This window comes from Pholis gunnellus (genome assembly GCF_910591455.1).
Source record: "Pholis gunnellus genome assembly, chromosome: 13".
Classification (NCBI taxonomy): domain Eukaryota; kingdom Metazoa; phylum Chordata; class Actinopteri; order Perciformes; family Pholidae; genus Pholis; species Pholis gunnellus.
In genome coordinates, this window is record NC_136540.1 from 19572447 (window position 1) to 19600151 (window position 27705).

Sequence of the window (27705 nt, forward strand, 5' to 3'; positions counted from 1 at the left end):
CATTACATATTGGACTTATATTCATCATGTAGACACACGACAAAACATGAATAATAATGTTCTGCATGCGAGAATAAGCAACACGTTCACCACATCAACTTGTTTCCACTGACCCCAAGGACCAGAATTCTACTAAATCAAATAAGAACAAGAACAATACACAGCACAGTGCAATAAATCAGTAGCAACACATCATGTACACCACAAGGTGGCAGAAGAACTGCACTCTTTTTTCATCCACTGACTGATTTCTGAGGCCCTGATTGACTGATTATTCATTTCATTACATTAACAGATATTTCAAAGATAAATTAGTTATCTCTCTCTCTCTCTCTCTCTCTCTCTCTCTATATATATATATATATATATATATATATATATATATATATATATTTACCGTTCAAAAGTTTGGGGTCACTTAGAAATGTCCTTATTTCTCAAAGAAAAGCACTGTTTCTTTTAATGAAGATAACATTAAATTAATCAGAAATACACTCTATACATTGTTAATGTGGTTAATGACTATTCTAGGTGGAAACGTCTGGTTTTTAATGAAATATCTACATAGGAGTATCTGGAGCATCACATTTGTGGGTTGGATTCTACTCTCAACATGGCCAGAAAAAGAGAACTTTCATGTGAAACTCGCCGTCTATTCTTGTTCTTAGAAATGAAGCTATTCCATGCGAGAAATTGCGAAGAAACTGAAAATTGACAGGAAATTGTCTGGGTGACCCCAAACTTTTGAACGGTAGTGTATATATACACTCACTAGCCACTTTATTAGGCACACCTGTTCAATTGCTCGGCTAATCAGCCAATCACATAGCAGCATGCATTTAGGCATCTAGACGTGGTGAAGACGACTTGCTGAAATTCAAAGCGATCATCAGAATGGGGAAGAAAAAGGATTTAAGTGACTTTGAACGTGGCATGGTTGTTGGTGCCAGACCTGAGTATTTCAAAAACTGCTGATCTACTGGAATTTCCACGCACAACCATCTCTAGAGTTTACAGAGAACGGTCCAAAAAAGACAAGATATCCAGTGAACGGCAGTTATGTGGACCAAAATGCCTTGTTGATGTCAGAGGTCAGAGGAGAATGGGCAGAGTGGTTGGAGATGATAGAAAGGTAACAGTAACTCAAATAACCACTCGTTACAACCAAGGTCTGCAGAATACCATCCCTGAACGCACAACACGTGGAACCTTGAAGCAGACGGGCTACAGCAGCAGAAGACCACACCGGGTGCCACTCCTGTCAGCTAACAACAGGAAACTGAGGCTACAGGCTCACAGGCTCACCAACATGTGACAATAGAAGATTGGAAAAACGTTGCCTGGTCTGATGAGTCTCGATTTCAGCTGTGACATTCAGATGGTAGGGTCAGCGTAAACAACATGAAAGCATGGATCCATCCTGCCTTGTATCAACGGTTCAGGCTGCTGCTGGTGTAATGGTGGGGGGGATATTTTCTTGGCACACTTTGGGCCCCTTAGTACCAATTGAGCATGGTTTAAACACCACGGCCTACCTGAGTATTGTTGCTGACCATGTCCATCCCTTTATGACACAGTGGACCCATCTTCTGATGCTACTTCCAGCAGGATAATGCAGCATGTCACAAAGCTCAAATCATCTCAAACTGCTTTCTTGAACATGACGATGAGTTCACTGTACTCCAATGGCCTCCACAGTCACCACATCTCAATCCAACAGAGCACCTTTGGGATGTGGTGGAACGGGAGATTCGCATCATGATGTGCAGCCGACAAATCTGCAGCAACTACGTGATGCTATCGTGTCAATATGGAGCAGAATGTGTGAGGAATGTTTCCAACACCTTGTTGAATCTCTGCTATGAAGAATTAAGGCAGTTCTGAAGGCAAAAGGGGTCCAACCCGGTACTAGCAAGGTGTACCTAATGAAGTGGCCGGTGAGTGTATATAAATAATATATTTACACCTATATCATTAGGGATGTTTGTCCACTTCACTTCCACGGTGGTTCACAGTGACAGGGATGGATGAGGGGGATGTCAGTGTCTGGAAGGGGCTGGACCAGACTGAGGCTTCATCTCTGCACCTCAGGACCTTTAGGTGCTGCTTGGCAGAAGGAACATTTTGGAACCCCATGGCATAGCAATTAACGTTATGTTCAACCGGTTCACAGGAAAGTGATTTTCTTCACAACATAAAAAATTGAATTACTCGCTTTCATTTTCTTGAAATCCTGTTTACAAGCATTTTGTATTAATGTTTTTTTTTTACCACATTCAGACTATTGCAATTACTGAATACTTTTGTTGAAATCAAAGCTCTTTTTAATACATGATTTTTTAATGTACATACGTCAGCTTCCCAGCGACTCTTAATCTAGAAGAAACAGTCCAATCCAACTCCTTTAGTAAGGGAAGGAATAGTCACATAAGGTTTACTGAAAAAGGGAAGGCCTCAGTTAAACAGTGAGGCTTCTATTAACTTGCCAATTAATTCTATCATGAAAGTCAGTGTCTCACACAAACACACACTTGCATCTTTCTACTGCTGCAACCAAACTGAGGGGAAGTGGCAGCACAACAAAGAATCTTCTCATTGCTGGTGGAGAGGCTTTGCCAAGCAGGATGTAGCTTCTATGTCCTTCTCTCTGTGTGTGTGTGTGTGTGTTGCACATGCATGCACCTGTGGGTTCAGTAGCAGAAGACTCCATAATGATGAAGGGTGGGACCCCTCACCACTTAGATCACCCGGCCGCTCAGTTTCCACAAATTGAACTAGTTTTTCCTGAATGTTGCCATTATAGGGAAACTCCATAGATGTCAATCAAAAAGGCCGGATTACTTGTAATACAATACTCTACTAATTAAATTACTATGAATTTGTTGTAGAATGTCTTCTGTGGCTCTGAAGGTGTTTTGTTAAATCTGTGAAAAAAACCTGTGATTTGTCATCATGATGTCATCACGGTTATTTCAGTTTAGGCTGGGAGCCGACACATGAATAAGAGAAAGCCTGTTATACTGGGGCTGTTGAGCTTGATATCGGCAGGTGTTCGCCAGGCATGGAGGGTCTAACAAATATATGCTATTGATTTATGGGACGTCAAATCCAGCAGCAAATGTAACTATCTTGCTGTTACTCACATTTTCTGATGGAGGGAGCAGCAGAAAGAGAGATAATGTTTTTTTCTCATACTTTCATATTGATGTTGAAAAGCCATTAAAAAGTGCATTTTGCATATGTGACCTTAAAGGAACAGTGTGTAGGATTTGGGGTAGTGGTGAGGCAATGTACTGAATAGCCTCCGCTCACTCCTCCCTTTCCACGACTGTGGTAGCGTTGAGTCGCCCAGTGTAACACTGTAGTAACGCTGTTTGGCTCGCTCAGAGGCCATCCATACCATAATAACACTACTGTAAGAACAACAGAAGTGAGATAGTGGCTGGTGGTACTGAAGTTTTACACTCTATGGCTCACATTATTGCAGTTTCACAAGTTTCTCAAGTTTCACAATGTCGGAGAACTATGGTGGCCTTCAGGTACCGTAAAAGAAACGTGAAAAGCACTCTATAGAGCAGGGGTGTCAAACTCATTTGGGGCCGCATCAGCATCATGGTTGCCCCCAAAGGGCCGGTTGTCAGCGGGGGGGGACTGCTGCTGCTGCTGCTTGCGGGAGAGCGACTGTTGCATCTCCACCACATACGCTGGTGGAGGTGCGCGCGCGCGGATCGGGGGAGCTCCGCCGTGCGCGATACAGAGAGCAGAGGATAGTTGTAAATTGTATCGAGCCTGACTTTTACATTTTTTTTTTTTGCTGGCGGATTCGCGGGCCACATAAAATGACGTGGCGGGCCGACCCCTGCTATAGAGCCAGTGTTTGGTTTGTCCATCCTGGGCTACCGTAGAAACATAGAGGTGCAACACGGCAGACTCAGGGTACATCCCAAGTCTCTTAAAGTATCTCCGTTTCCCTCACTTGGCTTCTTTCCTTGTGTCTTAGTCCCTCCCACCAGGGATGCATGGAGGACACCATGCGAGGAGAGAGGAAACGAGGAAATGTTTTAAGAGACATGAGACGTCCTTTCCTCAGTTGCGTCACGTGAAGCGACGTCTGTTTCTGATGACGGAGGATCAGCTGATCACAGCTGGATCAGCTGATCACAGCTGGATCAGCTGTCAGTCGGCTTTAACAGCTGGAGAGACTTTTGAGAAGTTTGTCTGTTCACATGATCACTGTACTTAATAATAGTATCTAATAATACTAATAACTAATAAAGACACACAGTAATCATGACTGTAGAGGTGTTTCTCTCTGTAGCCTGTTAACAAACTGTGTCTGTGTTCTGTTTATAAACTCAGGATCGATTTCTACCGGCGGAATGCGATCGTTTTATTTAAGAATTATTTGCGTCTGTACGTTTTGAAATTCAGATTGTTACATCAATATTAAATAACCCAGAATATGATTATTGTTTCTCTTAAATGACATAACTCATCAAACCCAACACTCAGGAATGATCAGCCTCACGTGACTGAATAAATGATGATGAATTACGTAAAAAGCTCTCTGACTTTAATTGTATCCATAATAAAAGTTATTGAGGGAAATATCAGACCATGAAAAGACAAATCCTTCTAATAAATGAAGAAAGTTGTTTGTGGTCCTTCTGTTGTTCAGTCTACAATGAACATATATTTAAACCAGATCAGAAAACTAATCAAATATAAACTAGAGTTTAATCTGATCAGTCTTCAGTTTACATGTTGAAAAAAATCTCATCAGTCCGATCGGCTGCAGCGTCCAATCACATAACTGATGAACAATGAGGGGGCGTGTCGGCCGTAAAAACACTTTCTGGAAGACTGTTCTCGTGTGTCCTCGCTCATGGCTCCTCAGAGATCCCTCCTCTCTCCTCACTCCTTCGAACTAAATAAGAGCTTTGGGACGGTCGTCAATATGGCGGAGCAGAACAACTTCCGGTTCAAGCGAGGATCGAGGAGCGAGGAAATGACAATTAAGAGTTTGGGATGTACCCCATGTCATAGCTCAGGTTAATTCAGGTTAATGTGCACTAATGAAAACAGTTATGAATACTATTTCATTTGTACAAATTTCCCCCCAAAATGTTACTCACTGGCAAATGACAAACCCCTTTATGTTCAGACAGAAGTCTAACAATTCTGTCACCAAATGAAGATTATATGTCACTTTATTATAGTTGTTATATAATAATATATATGTATATTATAGCAGGCTACATTCCTGCTTATATATCAACAACTTAGTAGCAAATATATTTCTTACACAATCTGTCCCCAAAAACATTTTTCCCATCACCACCATGACTTCCCGGATGTTCATGGAGATTCAAGGGAATGCTTCAGTAAACCTGCTGGCTTTAGTCCCCCACCACTAGACCCCATTAGGGTCATGAGACTCTTCATTCATCTATGTCTAGACAAAGTATTTTCTGTTGCCAACCTCAATAAATATTGTCATTGATGAATAAATAGAGAGCCAAAGTGTGGAAGCTTGCACTTTATTGGAAAAAATCAAAACAAAAATATAATCTGCAGGCACAATGCAGCAAATATGCTCAGTGAATGGATTCAGGGCCAATTTAATCTTCAAACCATCGTTCATACCTGCACTCACCCGTTTCTGTGATTGGCAGGGAAAGTTTTATATACACAAAGCACCGATCAACAGTGCTCTATTCTGAACAACTAGAACCCCCCCGTTACCAGCGTGACTCCCCATGGCCCCACATTGTCCTGAACGCTCGCCTATGGAAACATGATCTGCATGAGCTTTGTTAAATGTCAGAATAAATGCCATGCCAAAAGCGTCAAAAGCATGAATGCAGATTCGTTTCCAATGCAATGCTGCCTCCATCACAAAATGTAGTGCCGTTGCTGATGTGAAAAACGTTCCCTCGCCAAATTTGTAGAAATCCTCCTCACCAATCTGACCGTGTTAATGAATGATTATGAACATTCACATCCTCAGTGACCCCTGGAGCCATAGATAACTGTACAAGGCATCATGCGAGTACAGATACATTTTAGTGGCCCAACAGCAAAACATCTTTATCGTCTTTATATTAACTTCTTTTTGAAAAAAAACAACAACAATCCTTTCAAATCACTCAAAATTCAATTCTACAATCAATCATACCTATGTATAAACCTGAAGACCGTCCACAAGGAGATCAGTGACTAGTTACATTTACTATATTTTGTCATCTTATCTATAGGTAATCATAAATAAATACAAACAATACACAAGGAATGTCTACTGCAAACAATATATACAAAAGTGTGGTATAAAGAGTTTGCAATTGCTTTCCTTTAAGAAGGTATTATGATAATCAAAAGAACTGAAACAATGTGCGACAACAACCCAACTTTGCTTTTTTTTCCAGGTACATAAACCGTGATGTCACAGAGCTCTCCTCGTGGGTGTGGCGTTTCTCTTAGTCCAGGATGAAGTAGGGGTTGATCCCTATCTACATGGGTCTGAATGGCAGCACACTCTCCCGCTCCTTCTATGACTTCGACATGATGGGCACGATGTCCACTGCGATGCCTGTCTGAGATGGTCAGAGCCGCTCCTAGTCACCGTGGTTTTATTCAACAAGTCTTATTTGGGCCTTTTATTCCCAGAGAGAGGAGAGTTCAGCAGACGCAAACTGCAGGTTTGCTTGGATAGTTGTCTTCGTCGTGAATCATCTTCAGACGAGGAAGACCCCTCCCCCTTCAGGTTACATAAAGTGCATCTGGTGAGGTAAAAAACAACAGCGTCATCTTTTTTGGGGGGGGGAACACAAGATCCAATAATGCAGGACCAGATTCCAGAGCTCTCCAATCGTATGCTTTAGGTATATAAACACATCAGCTAAAATGGTCCAACAAGCAAGACAAAGGCGTGCTAAGCTTGGATTGCAAAATAAGAACTCCAATTCACAAAAGACTAGTATTACTAGTTATTTGAGTTCTTTTCTCAGATCCTCTGTGACATCACCTGACGAATCACATCAATCATTTTGTTTAGTATCACACATTCTGATTGTGTCCTGTTGCTTTGCATCGCTATTGAAAAGGCACAACCATTTATTTCTCATGTCCATGGACATGAAATTCACTCCTGCAAGAAACAACAAGTGTGATTCTCTCCCATCACATCATTAGTCCTGAGCAAGTAGTGTGTGTAAAGCAGCAATCTGGGGTGTCAAATGTGATGGTATCTCACAGGAAAGTGTTGTGACTGGCACCAAAAGAAATCAGCCATTTAAGGTCCAGTTCTGCTCAATCTTAATAGGAATACACATGCACTTTGTTGACATACCTGAAGTGTCAATGACACTTATGAGAAAGTCTGCAGAAAGGGCTGAGATCTGAAAGATGCTGTGGGGGACTCAGTCACAGAGGAGAGGATAAACAGGAGAGCCAATGATAAGAGAGGAACTCCGAAAGAAAAGCTATGCTACAGGTGTCTGACCACAAAATAGAACGTATGCATTAGTGTTTTATTAATTCTGTGTGTGGATATCATGCACTTTGTGGCATTTTGTTATTGATCAACATCAACCTTTCCACTTCAGACATGCATAAACCCACACAAATAAACTCTCAACCTACGTGTTGACCTGCTGTGGAGAAAGACAACTGACAACAAAGCTAATCATAGGCAGAACAAAGGGTAGAGGAACCTCAGAGCTGAGGAAACTTTACTGCATTATGGAAGAATCAAGCACAACCATTTATCTGGCTCAGACAGGCCGGGCCTGTCAGCTCTGATGTGGAAGGATTGATTCGATGCAGTAATCTGTTACCTGTGCACCTGGATTGGGGCCAAAGGGGTTGGCTGGCCTCATCACTGGCTGGGTGTACATCATAGTGGGCTGTGTCGTCATCGTCATGGAGCCTATATTGGGAGGCTGAGAGGAGAGAAACAAAAACACAGCGGGGATGGATTACACAACCTATGCACAAAAAAGAAAATACATCTCCTAAATAAGGTGCGAGGGGTAGTACATGTCATTTCCATCTGCACTAAAAACAACTCTGTGGCACTGAAGGAAACCAGCCTGTTTAGTGATGATGACACGACTAAGCATCATCACTCATCACCCTCTCTCAATTCATTCTGTTGTGCTGGCAGAAGCTGACACATTTACTGTCATTTATTCCCTCTGAGATAGCACATGAAAGTCCTTACAGTCATGTTTAAAGATGAAATAAATACTGTTCATATTGACGGATAATAAAAGAAGTTAGTGCACACTACGCTACACAGATATGTTAGAAAATCTCCTCCTTGCATGCCTGCAGAGTCTGTGTGTGTGTGTGTGTGTGTGTGTGTGTGTGTGTCACAGTCCCTGCTGACTTACCATTGCATATGCCATCATGCCTGTCGGTGTGGTTGCAGGGAAGGCCATAACAGATGGTGCCTGAGGTGACACAAGAGACAAGATGATTCCTTCTACAGAATCAGGGCACAGCCAAACCCAACTCACCGTTAACAGTTTGTTAGTAGAGGAACAAATTTAAGGCAGACCTCAGCATACATGTAATTACAGTAACTCAAATGAGTCTACTCAGGAAGATGTCATGATGAAGGCTTCTACTCAATACCAAAATTAATCATTTTCACCTCTGATCACAGTGAAAAGGTGCTTAGCAGGTGCTTTTTTCCTCTTAAGAGAGCAGTCACATGACATACGTATCTGACCTTGTTCGGACTTGTCAAGCTTGCTGAGATTTTTCACTGCCTTCATTCAAAACTCATTTCCATAGTAAATCAAGAATGCAGCTTGAATGGAGCGTGAAGGAAGAAGATGGAATCAAAAACGACAGCAGGATTCAGCCAATATGGCCATTTACAGTTGATAGAAAATGAATACACCCTTTGAACAATTTTCAGATATCCATCTATAGCCTGGAATTCAAAAGATAATAAATCAATGTATTTTTCCTAATAATCACACAATATTTTGTCATTTCAACGTGAATAACAAAAACAAAACAAATTCTAACATTAATCACAAATGCCTTCAGGGTCATACAATAACTCAATATCCAACACCTGTGTGGAATCACAACAATTAACTTGATGAAATCATGACTACAAACAGCTGTTCACCATGGTTTCTCGGTTTAGAAGTGCAGCGACAATAACATGGCTGAAAAGATCTCCCATAACAATTCCGTGACGAAGTTGTAGAAAGGAACACATCAAGTGAGTGATACCAAAAGATTCCAAAGGATGCAAAGATACCTGGGCCCTATTCCCCGTACGTGGTTCAACTAAGTCGATCAAATGTCCTATTATCCAGCTTAAATGAACTCGATGATTGACATCAGGCTATCTCGGTTCCTCAAAGGCTGATCTGCGCTCAAACAGTCTCGTTAATTCGAGCCAGATGTCAGACAACAGGATCGTTGCGCGTGCCCGTCCTACTTCAAAAGGGGGAAGCGTCGATCACCGAAACCATGATTTTCTAACAGTACAACGGCAAATAAACGCAAAGAAAGAGCCTCTTTTTACTCCGCTGACGAGCAGGAGATGATCGTGAACACATACGAAGAATTCAAGACCATAATCATGGCGAAATCTAACGCTGCGAAGGCGAGACGAGAAGCATGGGAAAATATCGCAGACGTCGTTAAATGCGCAAGTGTTGGGAAAATGTATAGGTTCATTTTAAGAGCCTCATCACCTCAATCAATCAGATGATATTTCTTTAAATGTGCTGCTGGCAGTAGGCTTAATGGAACGTATCATCCAATGAGATCTTATAGCGAAAATAATTATCTCAACTCTTTCAGAATAAGTAGATAAAAACAAGCCCAAAGAGTATCTAACTGATACGAATTAATAGATACTTATGAGGATATATGTACTGTATGCGCTTATGTATCATGTATATATATATATATGTGTGTATATACATGTATGTGTAGATTACCATATAGAATAGGAGTTTGAATATGCGTGTGCGAATCTGTGTATGGGTGGATCAGTGTGTATGTATTATTCATAATATGCGGTGAAAATAAATTGTGTGTAATTCTCTATTCTTATCATGAGTCCACCTTAATCATGTTCTACAACAATGATATCTATGGTGTACTAATAATACTGTCATATCATTATGAGTGCTTTCAACCATCATGTAGTTCAACCAGCCATCAAGAGGACACGGGAGCAAGTAAAAACTAAGCACACAAACATTCAGAATGGTGATCAATACAACATGTGCCATGGTGATGTAATGAACACATCCATAAGTTTCTTAAGCGCCAAATAAACTTTATGAACAGCACGGCATGCAGCGGCTTTCCCGATGTTCTCCGCATCACCGACACTGTACAAACATGAACACTCGCAAAAAAGCGCGAGGCTGCATCCAGTCTGTGAGACAGTAGATGCTCGGCTGCAGCGTGTGGTGTTCAATGTACGGCTCGAGAAGGTCTTTAAATAAATGATTCCTTGTCGGCAGAATCGATAGCGCTCGTACAGGAAGTCATCATGATGTGATAACGGATCTTGGCGATCTCGAAGAACTCTCTCCCTATAAAACGCTAATCTGAGTAATATCGCTTCCTCATCGATGGATCTCTGAGGAAGGGAGCTGACACTTGTTTCCGGGGGAGTGGCAGCTTATCCAGCGGATCTAGCTCAAGCCTGCTCTGGAGCAGGTTCAGGCTTGTGGATGTGTTGCTATGGTGATTTTTCCAAACTTGCTTCGAGGAACCGAAAAGCCTCACTTATGTAATCTCATCCTGGAAATTATCCGGCTAACTCAGTTAGCCACGTACGAGGAATAGGGCCCTGGAAGCACCGTTAAGATCAACATTACAAAATGGAAAGTGAATGGCACCACCCACAGTTGACCAAAATCAAAGTGTCCATCTACTCTAGATAATCAGGAGAGAAGGCCAACAGGGTGCAACATGTGCATCACACAAGAACAATGGCAAAGATAATGCAAACATGAGGCCTGTATGGGAGGCTCCATCTGGAAGGATCCCTCAACAAACTGGCAGAAAGTTTTGTGGTCTGATGAAACTAATATATAACTTTTTGGCATAAGCGCCAAACGTTACATTTGGCAAAAAAAACAACAGCAACAATTGCCAAATAACATCCTGACTGAAGCATGGTGGTGGCAGCTTAATTCTGTGGACATGATTCTCATCAGAGGGAACGGGAAGGATGGATGGAGATAAATACAGGGAGGTTCTGGAGAAGAACCTGAAGAGGTTTGAAAGAAGACTGAAAATGGGTCAGAATTTCATATTCCAACAGGTCAATGACCCAAAGTGAATTTGGACTGGCTAGCTAAAACAAGGTGAATGGCCAAGAAGCCTTGAACTAAAATGAATAGAAAACCAGTGGAATAACTTGACGGTTGCCGTCAATCAGCTAAAACTGTTCTGCAAAGAGTAGTGGGACAAGATGTCCAAATCCAGGTGTGCCTTCTTTGTGCAGAGCTACTACAAATACAGGGAGCTGTGGTTGATGTCAAATGCTAATCAAAATGGTTTTGCTGCATTTATCTAGTATGTTTTGGGATCAGGGCAAAACAACCACTTCAATATGAAATGTGCAGACCAAATGTGAAAACATTGAAGTTGGGTGTATCCATTTTCTATCCACTGAATACCAGAAGTGAAGTTTTTGAGATTGAGGTGGACACAACTGAAGTCATTATTTGATCAATATCATTCTAAATGGTTCTAGACACTTTTCAAGTTAAGTGTTAACCCCAAAACATAACGGTGGAAAGAGGCCTTTCTATTGAAAATGTGAAAAGACTACCAAAAGACTTCTAATATTATCAGAGCCAGATCCGACTTATTTGAACAGCATAATGACAGACAGAAGTGCAGGAATCAAAAAGGAGAGTGTGTAGAGTCCTGGGGATAGAAGTTGGCTGCTGGCAGGTGCTCCTTGTGGAAAGAGATTAGAGAGAAGAAAGTACAGACTTTCCTTTTCCTTGGTTCCCCAACAGCCCCTGCAGTGATAACCAACCCAGATTTGTCTACCGCCCAGCCCTCTTGAGAAGGATACATTTCATTACCTATTCAGTCATTGGCAGAGGCACAAGTGAGTCAGACATGACGCTGGTGCCAAAATTGGTGCCTTCATCACAGACCGCGCTTGTTTCGTTGCACCGAGAGCTTTCCTTCAGAATTCCTCCTGGCTGACAATGTTTGCTTTGTCTCAGGGACATCTCACTCAACGTTCCTCAGCCACTCAAGAAGGACATGATGAGGCTGGATCGCTGCATCCCATTAGAGGTCGTCCTTTAACGACTGATGGATGTTGTGTCTCTGCGTCTTAGTGGATCGGCTTCCTTCAAGTCACAAACTCTTTCTTTCCGGCTTCCTCAGAGAACACTCATCAGCCTTTGATCATCAGCTGACATTTGGCCACATCATCAATAACTCATGTGTTTCCTCAGCAGCATCACACGCAGTGAGAGCACAGTCGGAAGGTGTTCTGCAGGATTACGGTCAGAAGCTCCTTTTGAACATTTTACTAAAGGGGGATTTCAGATGAAATGTTTCATATGGAAAACACTGAACTCCAGACAGCACTTTGTGTTCTCATTTGTGAAAATGTTGCATGACAAACCATGGCTACACGTGATTCGTTATGGTGACAGCGCCAGTGAGACTAGAGTTCCTCAACATACAGTCCATGCAACACAGTCCCTATTGTCCATATCGGTCAATAAAGGTGCCAGGTTTTACAATTTGATTCACAACAGCAGAAAGGTGGTGGTGGTCGTATTAAGCTGCCTGAGTGAAAGTCCTTGGATGTGTACTATAGTGTGGATACCAGACTTGAGACCAGGCCAGGTTCAGACAAATATTTACAAACCATGTTCGGGTTGAGCCTACTTGACACAGTGCTTCAAGACCCTTTTTAGAGAAAACATGTTGTCGAGATCAATCTAAATTAATGACTTACTGTATGTGTTGGACTACTTCTTGAGCAGTGTGGGGGTTTTCTATTTACATTACTGGAAATAATTACTGTAGCCATGGTAACAACTAATGTGTGACATGTTTACACAAACTCTGGTGACTGACTGGTGGTCAGTGTTGCAGCTGAAGACGTTAATATCAACCAGTGAGATTTTTAGAGCATATATACAGTACGGATGGATTGTGGAAAATGTACACTGTTCTGGATGTTTGGCCCCGGAGAACAATGACACATTGCAAAAAACAGATATTAGAGGAATTCTTTGGAGCAAACAAACATCGCCGTGTAAACTAGGGACGCACAGATCCAATTTGTTCAATCCTGATACGATAGCTGAGCTTTGTGTACTGATGGTATACCAGTGTGTAATGCCTCCCTGTGTGGAAGAGACTGACTATTCATTATGTGAAGGCAACATCAGGCGTGACTTAAACATTACATTCCTAACATTGCAAAACAAAACATGATAAATAGATACATTAATATAAATGTATTGAATTGTTATTTATTATTGAATTAACAAATCGTAAACCAGCAACCAAGTAAATTCATCTTCAGAATAAACAGGAATTACAAATCAAGTGTGCACCTTTTAAATGCAGCAACAAATTGGTCAAAAATGACAGGAAATTAAATTCTAGTGTATAATGTATGGTCTATAAACACAGAATTGTCATCATCCCTTAGGACTCACTAGAAGTGTGTGCCTGGGGTTCTCCGTGTTCGTATTTTGCTGTGTTCGGGAACGTTTCTGGACGTCACACAGCCTTTGAGCCCCACGTGGGGGTGCAACCCTCAGCCAATAAGCACGGCATGCTACCTGTTCTCATTGCCAGGACAAACATCGGTGCTTTGTCACGCCTCTTGGATTCTGATACCGAGACACAGGGCACGGTTTAGCATCTGTATGATACAAATGGGCAGAGAGCGGGTTGTTCCTTCGCTGTGTGTTTTTATGTGCTCATGCTCCCCATGTCATTTGTCACTCTCCTCTGCTGTGCTTAAAGAGCGGAACCGCTGTGAGCCTCTCACAAATAACGTTTTGTTCTTCGGATCCACTGCTTTGTTCTCACTAACCCTATTCACTCTCCAGCTTGCTCGGCTGTAGATCTCTTTCTCTCTTTCAATCGCCCTTTGAGCCGGAGAGAGAAGCAACCAACAATGCTACATCGTATACCCTTACGCTACATCATCGGTTGGGTTGCCACCTGGGCTGGTTGGATATCACTGGTTGTCATATATCAGTTCAGTCTATAGACAATTATTGAGAATTATAATAAGTACGTCTTGACTGGACCTTAATGATCTGCAGCTTAATGTGTTGTCTGCTTTGCTGTCCACCGTCCTTCACTAACAACTACATTGTGGCACTTCTCAGGAGGCGATACTAAATACTGCTTTCAGGCACCCTTGGCGCGATACTATGCAACATCTTGTTCACAACACGTAAAACACCGCTATTAATAACGCAGGATATATATTGAGCACAACAATATGTGCGTTTCAATAAGACCACACCGGGTGCCACTCCTGTCAGCTAACAACAGGAAACTGAGGCTACAGGCTCACAGGCTCACCAACATGTGACAATAGAAGATTGGAAAAACGTTGCCTGGTCTGATGAGTCTCGATTTCAGCTGTGACATTCAGATGGTAGGGTCAGCGTAAACAACATGAAAGCATGGATCCATCCTGCCTTGTATCAACGGTTCAGGCTGCTGCTGGTGTAATGGTGGGGGGGATATTTTCTTGGCACACTTTGGGCCCCTTAGTACCAATTGAGCATGGTTTAAACACCACGGCCTACCTGAGTATTGTTGCTGACCATGTCCATCCCTTTATGACACAGTGGACCCATCTTCTGATGCTACTTCCAGCAGGATAATGCAGCATGTCACAAAGCTCAAATCATCTCAAACTGCTTTCTTGAACATGACGATGAGTTCACTGTACTCCAATGGCCTCCACAGTCACCACATCTCAATCCAACAGAGCACCTTTGGGATGTGGTGGAACGGGAGATTCGCATCATGATGTGCAGCCGACAAATCTGCAGCAACTACGTGATGCTATCGTGTCAATATGGAGCAAAATGTGTGAGGAATGTTTCCAACACCTTGTTGAATCTCTGCTATGAAGAATTAAGGCAGTTCTGAAGGCAAAAGGGGTCCAACCCGGTACTAGCAAGGTGTACCTAATAAAGTGACCGGTGAGTTTATATGTATGTATGTATGTATGTATGTATGTATGTATGTGTATATATATATATATATATATATATATATATATATATAGATATATATATATATACACACGCACACACACACACATTACATTTAGCAGACGCTTTTATCCAAAGCGATTTGCAATACAGATTCTATCAAATTTCAATTTTGGGTGTCTTGCTCAAGGACACATCGCCATGCAACTAGCGGAGCCGGGGATCGAACCACCGATCTTCTGATTGAAGGACGGCCCTGCTCTTCACTTAGCCAGAGTCGCCCTATGGTGTATATACACGCATATATACAAACGTACACGTATACACACATATATATATCTTATTATACAGTATATCTATCAGTGGTAGTTGGCAGCCAGTTGGAAAATTCTCACAAATCGCTAAGCCCGAGTATGACATTCAAAATGCTGGTTATTTGATTAATTTTGTTCACTGTCCAATATTCTTAGGACTTCCAAGAAGAGGGCTCATCAGTAAGGGTTGCCAGACTGCCATTTGGAGGAATTGGCAACCAATTCTTGGTCTTTGGTCGATATCACTACTTTTTAGTATTTAAAAAAACAGGGAAACGAAAAAATGTGCACCCCAAAAGAAATATATTTTTTACTATTTGCTCTATTAGTAATATTAAAATATTGCAGAGAGTCAGGACCAGACTGAGGTTAAAAGTTTGACTAACCCGTCAACATCTCAAACCAGATGAACCTGAACAAAAAAACAAAGGGAAATTTGTGAATTCTTGGGAGGCAAAGTACCCCGACATCTTTGAGCTAGACGGACAATGATACTGTAGTTTGTGTTCTGCTAAAACAGACACACTACTACAAGAGTTTTGTACGGTTACTGTAATAAAGCTTTTATTCTTTTTTGTCACTTCCATTATTAAGCACACGTATTACTGCATTGTATCTAAATTACTCAAATATAAGGTGACTAAAAATGGTAACCATATTTTCTGTCTCGGCAACCAAAAGCTGATGCCTGCCAACCACTTTTAACCAACCTTGCACCCGAGAGCCCCCCAAATGGGGGTCTAGAAGGGGGGCGAAGAGTGTACACACGTAGTACAAATCACTTTTGAGAACGAATGAAATATTTTAAAATATTTCAAAAACGTACATGACGAAGAGATTCTGATCAAATGGACCATGTAACCTATTTTAATCACTCAAAAACATATATATACGCAAAGTACTTCAAGGTACTACAAGTACTACCACAATTTCACCTATTTCTTGCCAGGAGAAGGCGAGCAATGTTCTCCATTATCGATCCCAGCCGTGACCTACGGCACTTTCACACACACACTTCATATCCAGGAGCACGAGCACCAGTGGTGTATAGTAACGAAGTAGAAATACTTCGTTACTGTACTTAAGTCGTTTTTTTGGATATCTGTACTTTAACTTTACTATTTATATTTCTGTTGACTTTTACTTTTACTTCACTACATTTTGCAAAGAAAACTGATACTTTGACTCCGATACATTTCCCCTGAAACCTTCGTTACTCGCTACAAAATAAAAATCTATCTTTAGAAAAAAAATTAATCATGAGACCAACGTCGGGGACTGTGGTGGAACACAGACTGCAAGCAAGCAGGTTTGGCAAATCAGTGGACCTAGCTTGCAAGTTAAATCATTGGTTAATCACGTTAATGCGCAACTGCAAACAAGTGCTCTCAAAGCCACGGTGATTTGATTCCCAGTGATGCCCAGGGTGCTAGCTAGCGAGCGACTCCATGCGTAGAATTCCACTCTACGATGACTGATTTCAGAAATGGAAGCACCTGCTACTCCCGCAACAAAACGATGGTGGTGATGAAGACCAACACCCGTGGCCATATATTGCGAGAAATGTTTTCTTATGTTGGAGTGAAAGATTCTTCGTACCGGATGAAGTGCCTCTTTCCCTGTACTGAAATATTGGCATTCAAAAACTCCCCATCCAACCACAGGAAACACATTGGGGTAAATTAAGATGAATCCCATGAGCCACAACGTTAATGTTTAGTTATCATAATTATCATAAACCTGTTAAGATATCTAGCAGTGTTTCCCACAGGATTGGAGTATATCTTTGGCGGGGGAGGGGGGGAGACAGGTGTCTGATCTTCTAATTTAGCTATACATGGTGTATGTTAGGCTAACGTTCGCTAGCTATCGTAAATCAAATGAGACAATTAGTGTAGTAGACAGATCGCTAGCGAGTTAGTGAGCTGAGGACGTGTTGACAGTTGTGAGATGTTGTTGTTGATTTGAGTCATCTTAGCTATAATCACTGCAGCACTAGTTGGCTAACGTTAGCTAACTGAACGTTAGCTAGCCACCACACCATATGATTGACAGAATCCGCGAGAGCGCCGCATTACGTTTTGTAATACTTTAGTATTGATCATGTTTTGATATTTGAGTCATTTTGTGGATGATCAGATCGAGTTATGATGGTAGCAGTCGACCAATTGCAGATTCAGCTTGAGCAAAACCTTTGTGTTCAAATCAGGCCCACAGTTCATAGTAGATGCAAAAGTATACTTATGTACAATATATGATGTTCAACATTGTTGCTCCTGGATGGATCACAGCCAACCCAATTATTTTCAACACAACTCCTTGTCCTTGGTCATGGTGGCCACAGCACTTAAAAGAATAAACTTCCTAATTCTCAAAATTCTGACGCTTTGCTTTTTTATTAACAGCATTTACTTGTACTTTTACTTTCAATACTTAAGTACATTTAATATCAGATACTTTAAGACTTTTACTCAAGTAGTATTTTAATAGGTGACTTTCACTTTTACTGGAGTCGTTTTCCAGTAAGTTATCTTTACTTTTACTCAAGTATGGCTTTTGGGTACTTTATACACCACTGACGAGCACAACAAACTGCATCGAACTATCGCCTCAAAATTATTCTACTTTAAACCGTTATAAAGTTACTATTGATCTGCCACAGATATCAACTCAGCCCATCATCATAAACATTGAAACGCTCCGTACCTTTTAGAGGTTTCCTGGATGAAAATCAAAAAAAAAATTAAAAATGAATCCATGCGGCCATTTCGCAGCCGTCTCTCTGACGAGCTTCTATGACGAATGAGTAATAATTTCAGTTTGGGCCAATGGGTTTGGCCCATGGGGGCAGATCACAGTTTTCAATTATTTTATTGGCTTAAAATTCTGTAAACAACTCAAAGAACGAATGACTACACTGCCCACACTCTGCTGGGTTCAAAACTGTGGGAATTGCGCAAATCGGCCGATCACAGGCTGTGTTAGGTTCAAATACATCACGTAAAACTGAAATTCGGACGAAAATGAGCCATATTTTACAAGTTTTTATATATCCCAGGCTCTCAAAATGATGCCAAACTTCTGTATTAGATAGATTGAACACTATTAGTGATAAAAGAAGTGAAATATATAGTTATATAGTCTTTAAAATTACAATAAGACAGCGATATGGGCGCCTTCCAAAATCAGAATTGGCGTTGGCTGACCACAGTGGACCTGTACACCGGCATTAATTTCTCAGGCATACTTCACTCTATCAAAGCCAATTTATTTTTAAAAAGGACTGCTGACATGTTGTGATATGATTTGGGAGAGTTTAGGCCTGCCTGTGCATCATTTAAAATCAATAAAAGTGCTTTTTAGGCACAAAAAAAAAAAAACGAACCTGAACATTTTCAATTTGAGCTGTGTGTAACATTCATTTCAGCATTTACCAGTAACATATATAATGATATGTACACATACTAACAAAGCTCACATGTATTTGTGTTATTTTGCCATTTAAATTATTCAAATAGACCTTGTAGTTAGAGATTTACACTCTCTAGAGTTTGAGAATGACATTTTCGAGCAGAGGTCTCAAAATAGGCCTAGGGTTTAAGAGTTAGTGTTGAGCCCTGAGGACTATGGAGGAGAGCCAAGCTATAAAAAGCATTCATGCTCAACTGATCTCCTTTTGGATGTTTACTGGATAGAAGCGAACAGGTGAGAGGTGAGCCCTACCATGGCTGCAGGGTTCCAGGTGGTAGAAGGAGCCGTCTTGGGTTGCCAGTTGTTTCCACCTGTCAGCTTCTTCTCACCAGGCTGACTCCAGTGAAGATCACTACAGAGGTCAAGTCAAAATGTTCGTCAAGTGACATTTAACTTCATATCCATGATACTGCACACTAAACATGAGTGCACTCACTTCTTTGCTGTGCCGTTGCCAATTCCCAGATCTAAAGAGGACAGATGCAATGTAATGAATGCACAACTACCAAAACAAAACACCCAATCAACACAAAGCATGTCCCTGTACTCATTTTATGCTAATTTTATATTAATATATATTTATTTAATATTTATTTCCATGCTATAATTTTATAAATATTCTCCTTTACTGCTAGGTACAACTTCCACCTCATCTAATAATCTGCTCATAGCACAATTAGTTGTAAAAAAGGGAACTTACTGCCGACAAGGTTGGCAAGTGATGAGTCCAGGTCGTTGGACACCAGTTTGTGGGCCTGTTGATCATTCAGGATCATGCCCAAACCCTGACTGGGTGAAGATGTCACTGTGGGTTTGAGGATGCCACCTAAAACATCTTAATCAAAAGGGGGCAGGACAAAGGGAAAGGAAGGGAGGCGAGGGGACGGTGAGAGGCCCAGGACACATGAGGACAGACAATAACACAAACACAGGACAGCACATACATTGCACACACACACACACGGACAGAGAGAGCATGTTGAGCGTGGATGAGGCAGGACAGCAGGGCTCACAGAAAAAAATAAACTCAATCAAGCCAAGACTGTGTGAGAGGAGTGTGTGTATGTTGAGTCAACTCACCCAGTCATGCACACGCCATGCAAAAGCCAAGGTCCCAGAGAGTGTATTTCAGCCCAGGACAAGGGAGGAGACAACCAAAATGATGTGAGACGGTGAGCAGCCGACAACCCAGTGAAGGTGAACAAACAATGAGTGTGTTAGATGGTATATAATTACTAGGAGTCCTCAATCACACTCTAGTGACGGTGTATATTAAAATTAAGACTCATTTCTCGTCAATCACAATTTATTGCTATTTCCTCAAAAATCCATCTCAGTGGCACACAGTGTTAAATACAGTTACAGGCTGCCAGTGTTTCCAGTAATGGGCTAATTTATTAGGAATTACACCAATGAGTATTTAAAGAGATATTTCGATTTTAAAATACTACACACAAGAGATTCATTTCTCAAACCCAGGTGAAAAGAATAACAATAGTTAGTTTTATCAAACGCTGGGCTTTTGTGATGTTTGCAGCTCATTGAAAATTACAATAGTTAGCAGACAAAGAACCATAAATACCATCATAGCCATTTCTACGGCCACAACACACAACAAAATCGTCATTTTCTGCACCTGTGCATGCTAAGAATAAATATGTGGTGAGATGGTAGAAGCACATGACAATTGTGTGGATATTCAACAGTAAGAAATACTCATGACCGCTGTCTGTGATGTGCTTAACAGGATTTTTCAGAATGAGCCAACTCCCACTTATGTCATTGTCGAATGGTTATGTACTGCGCTAGAGTGTGAAATCTATTTCATGGTCATTAAGGAGCTCTCATTGAGTCTGTGGGGTTTGAAGTAAAATTATGCCTGGGTTGATCAGCCGGGGTTAAAAATTTGTTTGACTGAGCATGTTAACCAAGGAGAAATAATGTCAACAATAAATCAAATGGCATGGTCAGTATAATCAGTGAAGTATTTGGGATATGCTCAGAACATTCATAGTCCACATAAACCACACAAACAAATCAAAGTCCAAGACTTTGATTTTCCATAGCCTCAACATGATCCAGTGGACATGCAACCTGTCCCCCAAACCTTCAGGTGGCAGCAGAGTACATGAGGTCTGCAGGCTCCCAAGGGGCAATGGGGATGTACAGTCCTAGTGTATGTAGGACTACTCTTACCTGTAGCATCCAGGTTGTTAGCATTGACGTTGTTGCCAAATACTGAGTCAAAGTCGACGTTAAGGCCCCGAGAGTTCTGTGGCTGCTGGGGTGTTGGGGAGGCTGTAAACCCTGTTGAGGCAAAAAAGAAAATGAACTCTCAGTATCCAAATATTAACACGATACCTCAGTTCCTCCCAATACACAAACAAAAGCAGGTAGAAAAACACCAACTGATCGGAAAATGTGGATAATGTGACTGGCTCTAAAAGAAAGAGTCTTCCAGTCTATGTGGAAAAAACGCAAAACCATCCTGACCACTGTCATCGCTGTTGAAGGTTGATCCGTTGCAGAAGACCAAAGAGAAAGGTTGACAGGACACATATACGGCGGTATCCATCATTTTTCAAGAAAAAAAATGTCAAAACCTCCCCGTCTATTGTTGTCTATGTGAGCTCAGACAACGGTGGTGTCTGGACACAGGTCGATGTGTTAGGGTACCGTTCTATTTCCCAGTGTCCTCACTCACCACTTTCACTACAGAAAGCAACATTTTTTATCACATTTGCTCTTCAGATCAGCACATCCTGGTACCGTTGCTCCACTACTACTATCTGCACAAGCGAATGACGCAAAGCTACACGACAGTGTCGCATTTAAGATAGATAATCACTTATGATCTTTGGTACACTCAAGTGATATTTATGTTGAGGGTAAGGCTACATCCACACTAATACGTTTTAGTTTAAAACAAAAACGATATCCGTCCACACAGCGTTTCAGCATTGTTTTTGGAATGATTTTAGTCCAGACTAACACGTCTGAAAACGAATATCACGTGACTATTCACGTACACTGGACATTCGGGTGCCGGTGTAAACAGGAAGTAGATTGGTTGCTTAGTTACAGCAAATACGACAGGTATTATGGTCGTCTTTAATAATGAAAAGTCGTGCTTGATACTTAAGATCTTCCTCTATAAACTCAAACGGACAAATTTCGTGGAAAGTTTTATTTTTCAAACTTAGTCACAACGCTGCAGGTCTTGATCTATCTCTCTCTATCACATCACATTTACTTCAAAATGAACACTTTTCTTTTCATCAGAGTTTACTAGATTATGGGTCAATAAATGAGGTCAACACACGTCTCAATCGTTTCCTCTCAGTAACGCCGTCCACACTACGAAGTAAACCAGGAGTTTTCAAGCTTATCCGTCCTCAGGAGTGTTTTTAAACATATTCGTTTTCGGTGCTCTAAAACTCCACCCTAGTGTGGAGCTCAGAGTAAACGAGTAAATGTAGCAAAAGATATGCGTTTTAAAATGGAAATGTAGTAGTATGGACATGGCCCAATAGTCTAGGAAACTCCTTTGATTCTGAGGAATTCTCAAGCTGAAACAATTAATGGATCTATCTTTATTGTTAGATATTTCATTACATGGATCTAAAACTTGTGGATTACTGATCTTATCTTTTTTTTCCTCTGGTTGCAACTTCCCAAACAAGAGGATTTGCTGCTTTACATTTTTATGTGATCAAAAACTGAATATTTGGGGGTTTTGGACTGTTGGTCAAAATAAGACATTTGGAATTTTGAAAACGTCACCTTAGACTTTGAGAAATTGTGATGGCCATTTCTCACTATTTTCTGACATTTTAAATGATTAATTGAAAAAGAAGAAAAAAAAATCCACAGATGAATCATTTGGCAAAAATAATTGTTAGTATCAGCTCTAAACCTGAAAACCTGTTCCATCCGTCTTCCTTAAGATCACACATTTTTTTAATCAAACCCAGCTGTGGCTTTGCTGCAAAAACACTGATGTCCATATGGAAGTTTTCCTCAGGAGACTAAGACAAATACAACACAAGTAGGAACATCTGGAACATTAAGTGTGAGTTCACCTTGATCAACCTGGGAATACCTACCTCTGAATAGACCAGCTACAGCAGGGGACTCAGATTGGAAGAGTGGCGTGGCATAAGGGCTCGGCCCACAGAAGGAGTCTGACACACAGCAGCAACAGCAGACGGGCAAAGAACCAGACACGGAAAGAGGAGGAAGGAAGAGCGGAGAAGATTATAAAGATATGAGACCAGAAAAAATACCAGAGTGAAAGAGCAGCAAGGAAGCCGAGCAACTGTGGGAATGGCTTTTTAACAGAGGGAAAACAAAGGTCAGGTTTTGCAGCACAAAAGCGGAGGAAGCCGGCACTCATCACATGGCTAGACTAAATACAACGCAAAACCCAGGGCAGCGCACGACTAGGGGCTGACCATAAAAAATGCAGGCTCACAACTAAAGGCTTGTAGGAAGCAGCGAGGGAGAGAGGAGGCATGTTCAGCAGGACGGCTCTGTAACACTCAGACTTCACGCAGAGACACCGTGTCAATCTAGTTCTACTCATGACCATTCACAAATGTCACAAAGCATGTCCAGCCGCCAGACAGTCGTCTGTACCTGTGATAAATGTCTCTGTCTGCGCGGCAGAATCAAGATCAGATGCCAGGGAAGAGTTTGAGTCAAAGAAGGGATTGTAATGATCTGGAGGAAGACAAAAAGCCTGCTGGTAAAGATGGACATTCTGCAACAAAGTCTTTTGGCCTCTGAAGTACAAACAGAAAAAGAGAAAGCAAATAAAAGATACAGCAGCCTTAATCAGAGAGTTAAGAGCTGAGGAAATAAACACTAGGAACGTAGCCTGATTGTGGAAGAAAAACTAATATTTGGTGTGGGGCAGCATGCCAAATCTTTGATGGATAAGAGAAAAGAGTCAAGAAATGTTCTGATTTATTACCCTAAAGCACTTCAGGCATTTCCTCCCTCTTTTCCAACTGCTCTGAAATATACTTCTATGTACTTGCACCGTACCCATTTTAAATAGCATTAAACCACCAGCCAGGTTGATGTTATGAGACTAATGGCAGCATTATACAGTATATTTCATATACAAAATGAAATCTAGACTGTAAAAAAAGAGGGGATGCAGGAAAACAATCCCACCAAACACTTCATGGCTAGGTGTCCTAGAGGACAGGCTGCCACCGTCCAAGGACGCCGTGGACAGGTGGACAGCATCGACAACAAGTAGAGTGAGGAAAGGGTTTGAGTTTGGAATGGATTCCTCCACAGCTTCTGCAGTAGAGGTGAAAGGATCTGAGTGAGCAGAGGGGGAGAAAAAAAGGATAAGGAAAAGAAGGAACGGAGAGATTATGGCGGAGAGGAGGGGGAGAAAATGGAAGAAGAGAAGTTTAAAAAGTGCATGCGAGATGGAGTGCAGGGGAAGATGACAGTGACGCAGGTGAGAAGGATTAAAACAGTGTTTAAGATATAGAGACATGCTGAGATCATGCACACTCTCATTGGACAAATATCAGGTCTGACGAGCAGCTTTATCACAAGCACAGCGAGCAGTTCACCAGTCACCAGGTTAAGAGTCTTCATTATCACAACGGGCAGAGTCCACCGGTTAAGATATCCAAAGACAGCCATGCTCACACGGAAATAGCTGCTTATGTTTGTGTTCACAAGTGTCAATTTGGGGAATGTTGCCTGACCTGTTTGTTACAAAATGCAGTAAGTGCAAACATGAACAAGGCTGTAATTATCCAGCATTGCCAAGTCCATCTACTAACTAGCTCTTAAACTCGTACTTATTACCTTTTTCATTCAAAATGTTGGTCTTTGTCAAGGATGAATGGGTCAAAATAACATGTGCCTTATTTTGGGAAAGCTTTTAATTAGTACTGGGCAAGTTTACGCGTTAATTAATTAATGCCCACAATTATTTTATCGCGCGTTAACGCAATTTTTTTTATTATTATTAAGTGGACATTTTTAACACAAGGGCCAGCGACCGGCTGGCAGCAAGCGGTGAACAGCTGTTTGTGTGGCATCTCTTCCTTCGCTTCCTGTTTCCTTCACCTACATTCCCCTGGGTCCTAAGTCCCTCCATGTACAGCTTCGTAGCACCCTCTATGTACCAACGTACATTTATAACAAATACCACACATATTACGGTAATCAGCGTTGCATATGTGTCTGACCAAAATACCAAAGATATGTATAATATGCATATCATTTAGTTATCACTACTGAGAATTTAACAAAAAAACATGACGTAGATAGGTTTGCAGTTTTCAGAAGTATATTTCAAATTGCATCTCTTACACACATGAAGATAAAGTTGTGAACACCGGCTGATTATCTATTATCAGAATCATTATAACTGTATTATAACTGCTACTGTGTAAAGGGAATACTGCTGTTAACAAGAACCTGATTTGTTTAAAGTGTTTGCAAATCAAATGTTATTGCACTTTTGTTCATATAGCAGTACTTTTAAAATAAAAGTGCACAATACACTACTTTTGAATTCATTATTGAATTTTGCGCATAACAATGCGATTAATTGCAGAAAAATTAAGCGATTAATCGCGATTACAAATTGTAATCGTTGCCCAGCACTGCTTTTAATATAATAAATAACAAAAGTTACTTGAAATGAATAAGCATGAACTATGTGGCCTAATTTAAAACTATACTTTTCGTCTGCGAATAAAAAAACAAGGTACATGATTAACAGATTTTATTACCGATTGTGCCTGATAAATAATGATGTAACAATGTTTGCTGCCGAGGTCTGTGACATATCCGTCCACCTCCACCTCACAGGGCGGTCACACTTACTGTCATTTGCATGAGTAAAGAGGACATTCTGTTTATATGGCAAGTAGTTGATGTGTTACAGAAAAAGTAAAACACCAGCTACAGTTCAAGATACACTGCCAACACCTCACAAAAAAGATTAAACTGCACATTACTAATACTAATGTTTTGTATTCTGCGCTCGTCTTTTCCTCTGTATTCATATATACAATATTTAATAATTCTATTAACATACATTCTAAGGAATCATTCCACTGAATGTGTGTACTGAGAGGAATGTCTAAGAGATGTGTGTGTGCTAATGAGTATGTGACGTGTATGTGTGTTTGTGCATGTGGTAGCAGTGTGAACTGAAGTGCTGTGAAGAAGAGCGGCGCTCTCACCTCCCCATGTGTTGGTGGTGGACAGAGGCAGGGACTGCTGGAAAGCTGGCTGCAGGTCCAGCAGCTCATTGGCTGCCTTGGAGGTGCTGGTGGGAACAGGCAGAAAAACAAGGGTATGGAGGATAAATCAGTCACTCATTGACAAAACAGTAGGTTCAACATACGGTTGCCTTGAGAAGAAAAGTTGTGTCCTGAGCAATGCAGGGTAACCCAAAGATATCTTCTTCATTCTTATTTCTGTATGCAAATACTAGTGTTAATACTGATGACATTTGCATATTATACACATATTTTTACATTTATTGCATGTTACGAGTACTGCTGCTGCAGCGCAGTTTCTATACAGGCATCAAAGTTGCATCTAATCATAGAGAGCTCAGAACCTGTGAAGTCCTTTTGAAACCTTTTAGCCATCTACTTGCATTTAAAGCTACTATGGGGAACTTTCATTTTGTCTTGGCACGATGACGAGCATTACAAATAATTTGTAAGTGTTCATTTTTAAAGTAAATTTGATGTGTGAAAAAGAAAATCTGGCATTATATATTTCTGAAAAAGAAATCTGGCATTATAAAAAAATAAATAAAAATAGTGTGGAATGAATAAGGAATAAGCCCTGTGGCCTCACCTGTTGTTGGAGCTGGGGGTGGAGAAGAGGTCAATGGCAGGGGCCAAGTTGATGGTCCCGCCCACCGTGGAGATAGGGGAGGAGTCTGTGGTTGCTGCGGAAGGATTCTTCTGGAGCTCTAACAGACGCTGCTCCTTCAATCATTAGGAGGACAGTGTTAAGCAAAATTCATACTACACGTCAAGGAATGTAAATACGCTTGCAGCAGTTAGCAGCGAACCAGCAGCAATGGTGAAAGGTAGCGAATTGGGGAGATGACGAGGTCTGGGAGCTCCTCACTCTCCTAGCAGAGGATCTAAACACTCAGTTCACCCACCATTATTGTTTGGGATGCAAGTCGCTGCCCGACGCAAATTAGTGTATTTAGCTTCTGGAGGGTTACTGAACTATCTGACTCAGCTAAAATAGACTACATCACATTACAGTCATTTAGCAGATGCTTTTATCCAAAGCAACTTACAATTCAGATTCTATCACATTTCTACACAGTAGGCACAGCTACGGGAGCAATTTTGGGGTCAAGTGTCTTGCTCAAGGACACATCGACATGCACCTAGCAGAGCCGGAGTCGGGGACCAAACCGCCGATCCTCTGATTGAAGGACGGCCCTGCTATCCACTTAGCCACAGTCGGCCACGGCGATTAAGTATATTGTTCTTGCTTTTACAAGTTGCTATTAGCTGTACCTAGGCTGCTTCAGTGTTAATGCTTTTGCAGTTTCTGTCTGTGTAAGGTAGGTGTGATTTAGTATTTGATCCTATTTCTGTCCGTTCCTCTGTCCGGTGGTCACGTAGACATTGGGCCACTTTCAGGTGCCGTGACCCCACTAACCTCATCTA

At 41.3% G+C, this 27705-nt stretch overlaps 1 protein-coding gene across 9 annotated transcripts in view; it reads right to left on the reverse strand.

Moving 5' to 3' along the window:
* Positions 1–5524: 5524 nt before the first annotated feature.
* picalma (phosphatidylinositol binding clathrin assembly protein a) overlaps positions 5525–27705 on the reverse strand; it is a 50891-nt gene continuing 28710 nt past the window's right edge. For 2 of the 9 annotated variants that reach the window (XM_079171412.1, XM_079171413.1), the window contains exons 12-23: positions 26867–27000; positions 26239–26324; positions 24191–24343; positions 23648–23731; positions 23116–23193; positions 21206–21316; positions 19710–19844; positions 19446–19476; positions 19262–19361; positions 8394–8453; positions 7836–7940; positions 5525–6779 (exon numbers count right to left, since the gene is read on the reverse strand). In XM_079171412.1, the coding sequence (XP_079027538.1) occupies positions 6765–6779; positions 7836–7940; positions 8394–8453; positions 19262–19361; positions 19446–19476; positions 19710–19844; positions 21206–21316; positions 23116–23193; positions 23648–23731; positions 24191–24343; positions 26239–26324; positions 26867–27000 (1092 nt within the window). In that variant the 3' untranslated portion in view covers positions 5525–6764. The remainder of the gene's footprint in view (positions 6780–7835; positions 7941–8393; positions 8454–19261; positions 19362–19445; positions 19477–19709; positions 19845–21205; positions 21317–23115; positions 23194–23647; positions 23732–24190; positions 24344–26238; positions 26325–26866; positions 27001–27705) is intronic. The other 7 variants (XM_079171420.1, XM_079171414.1, XM_079171416.1 and 4 more) reach the window with 7 other exon arrangements.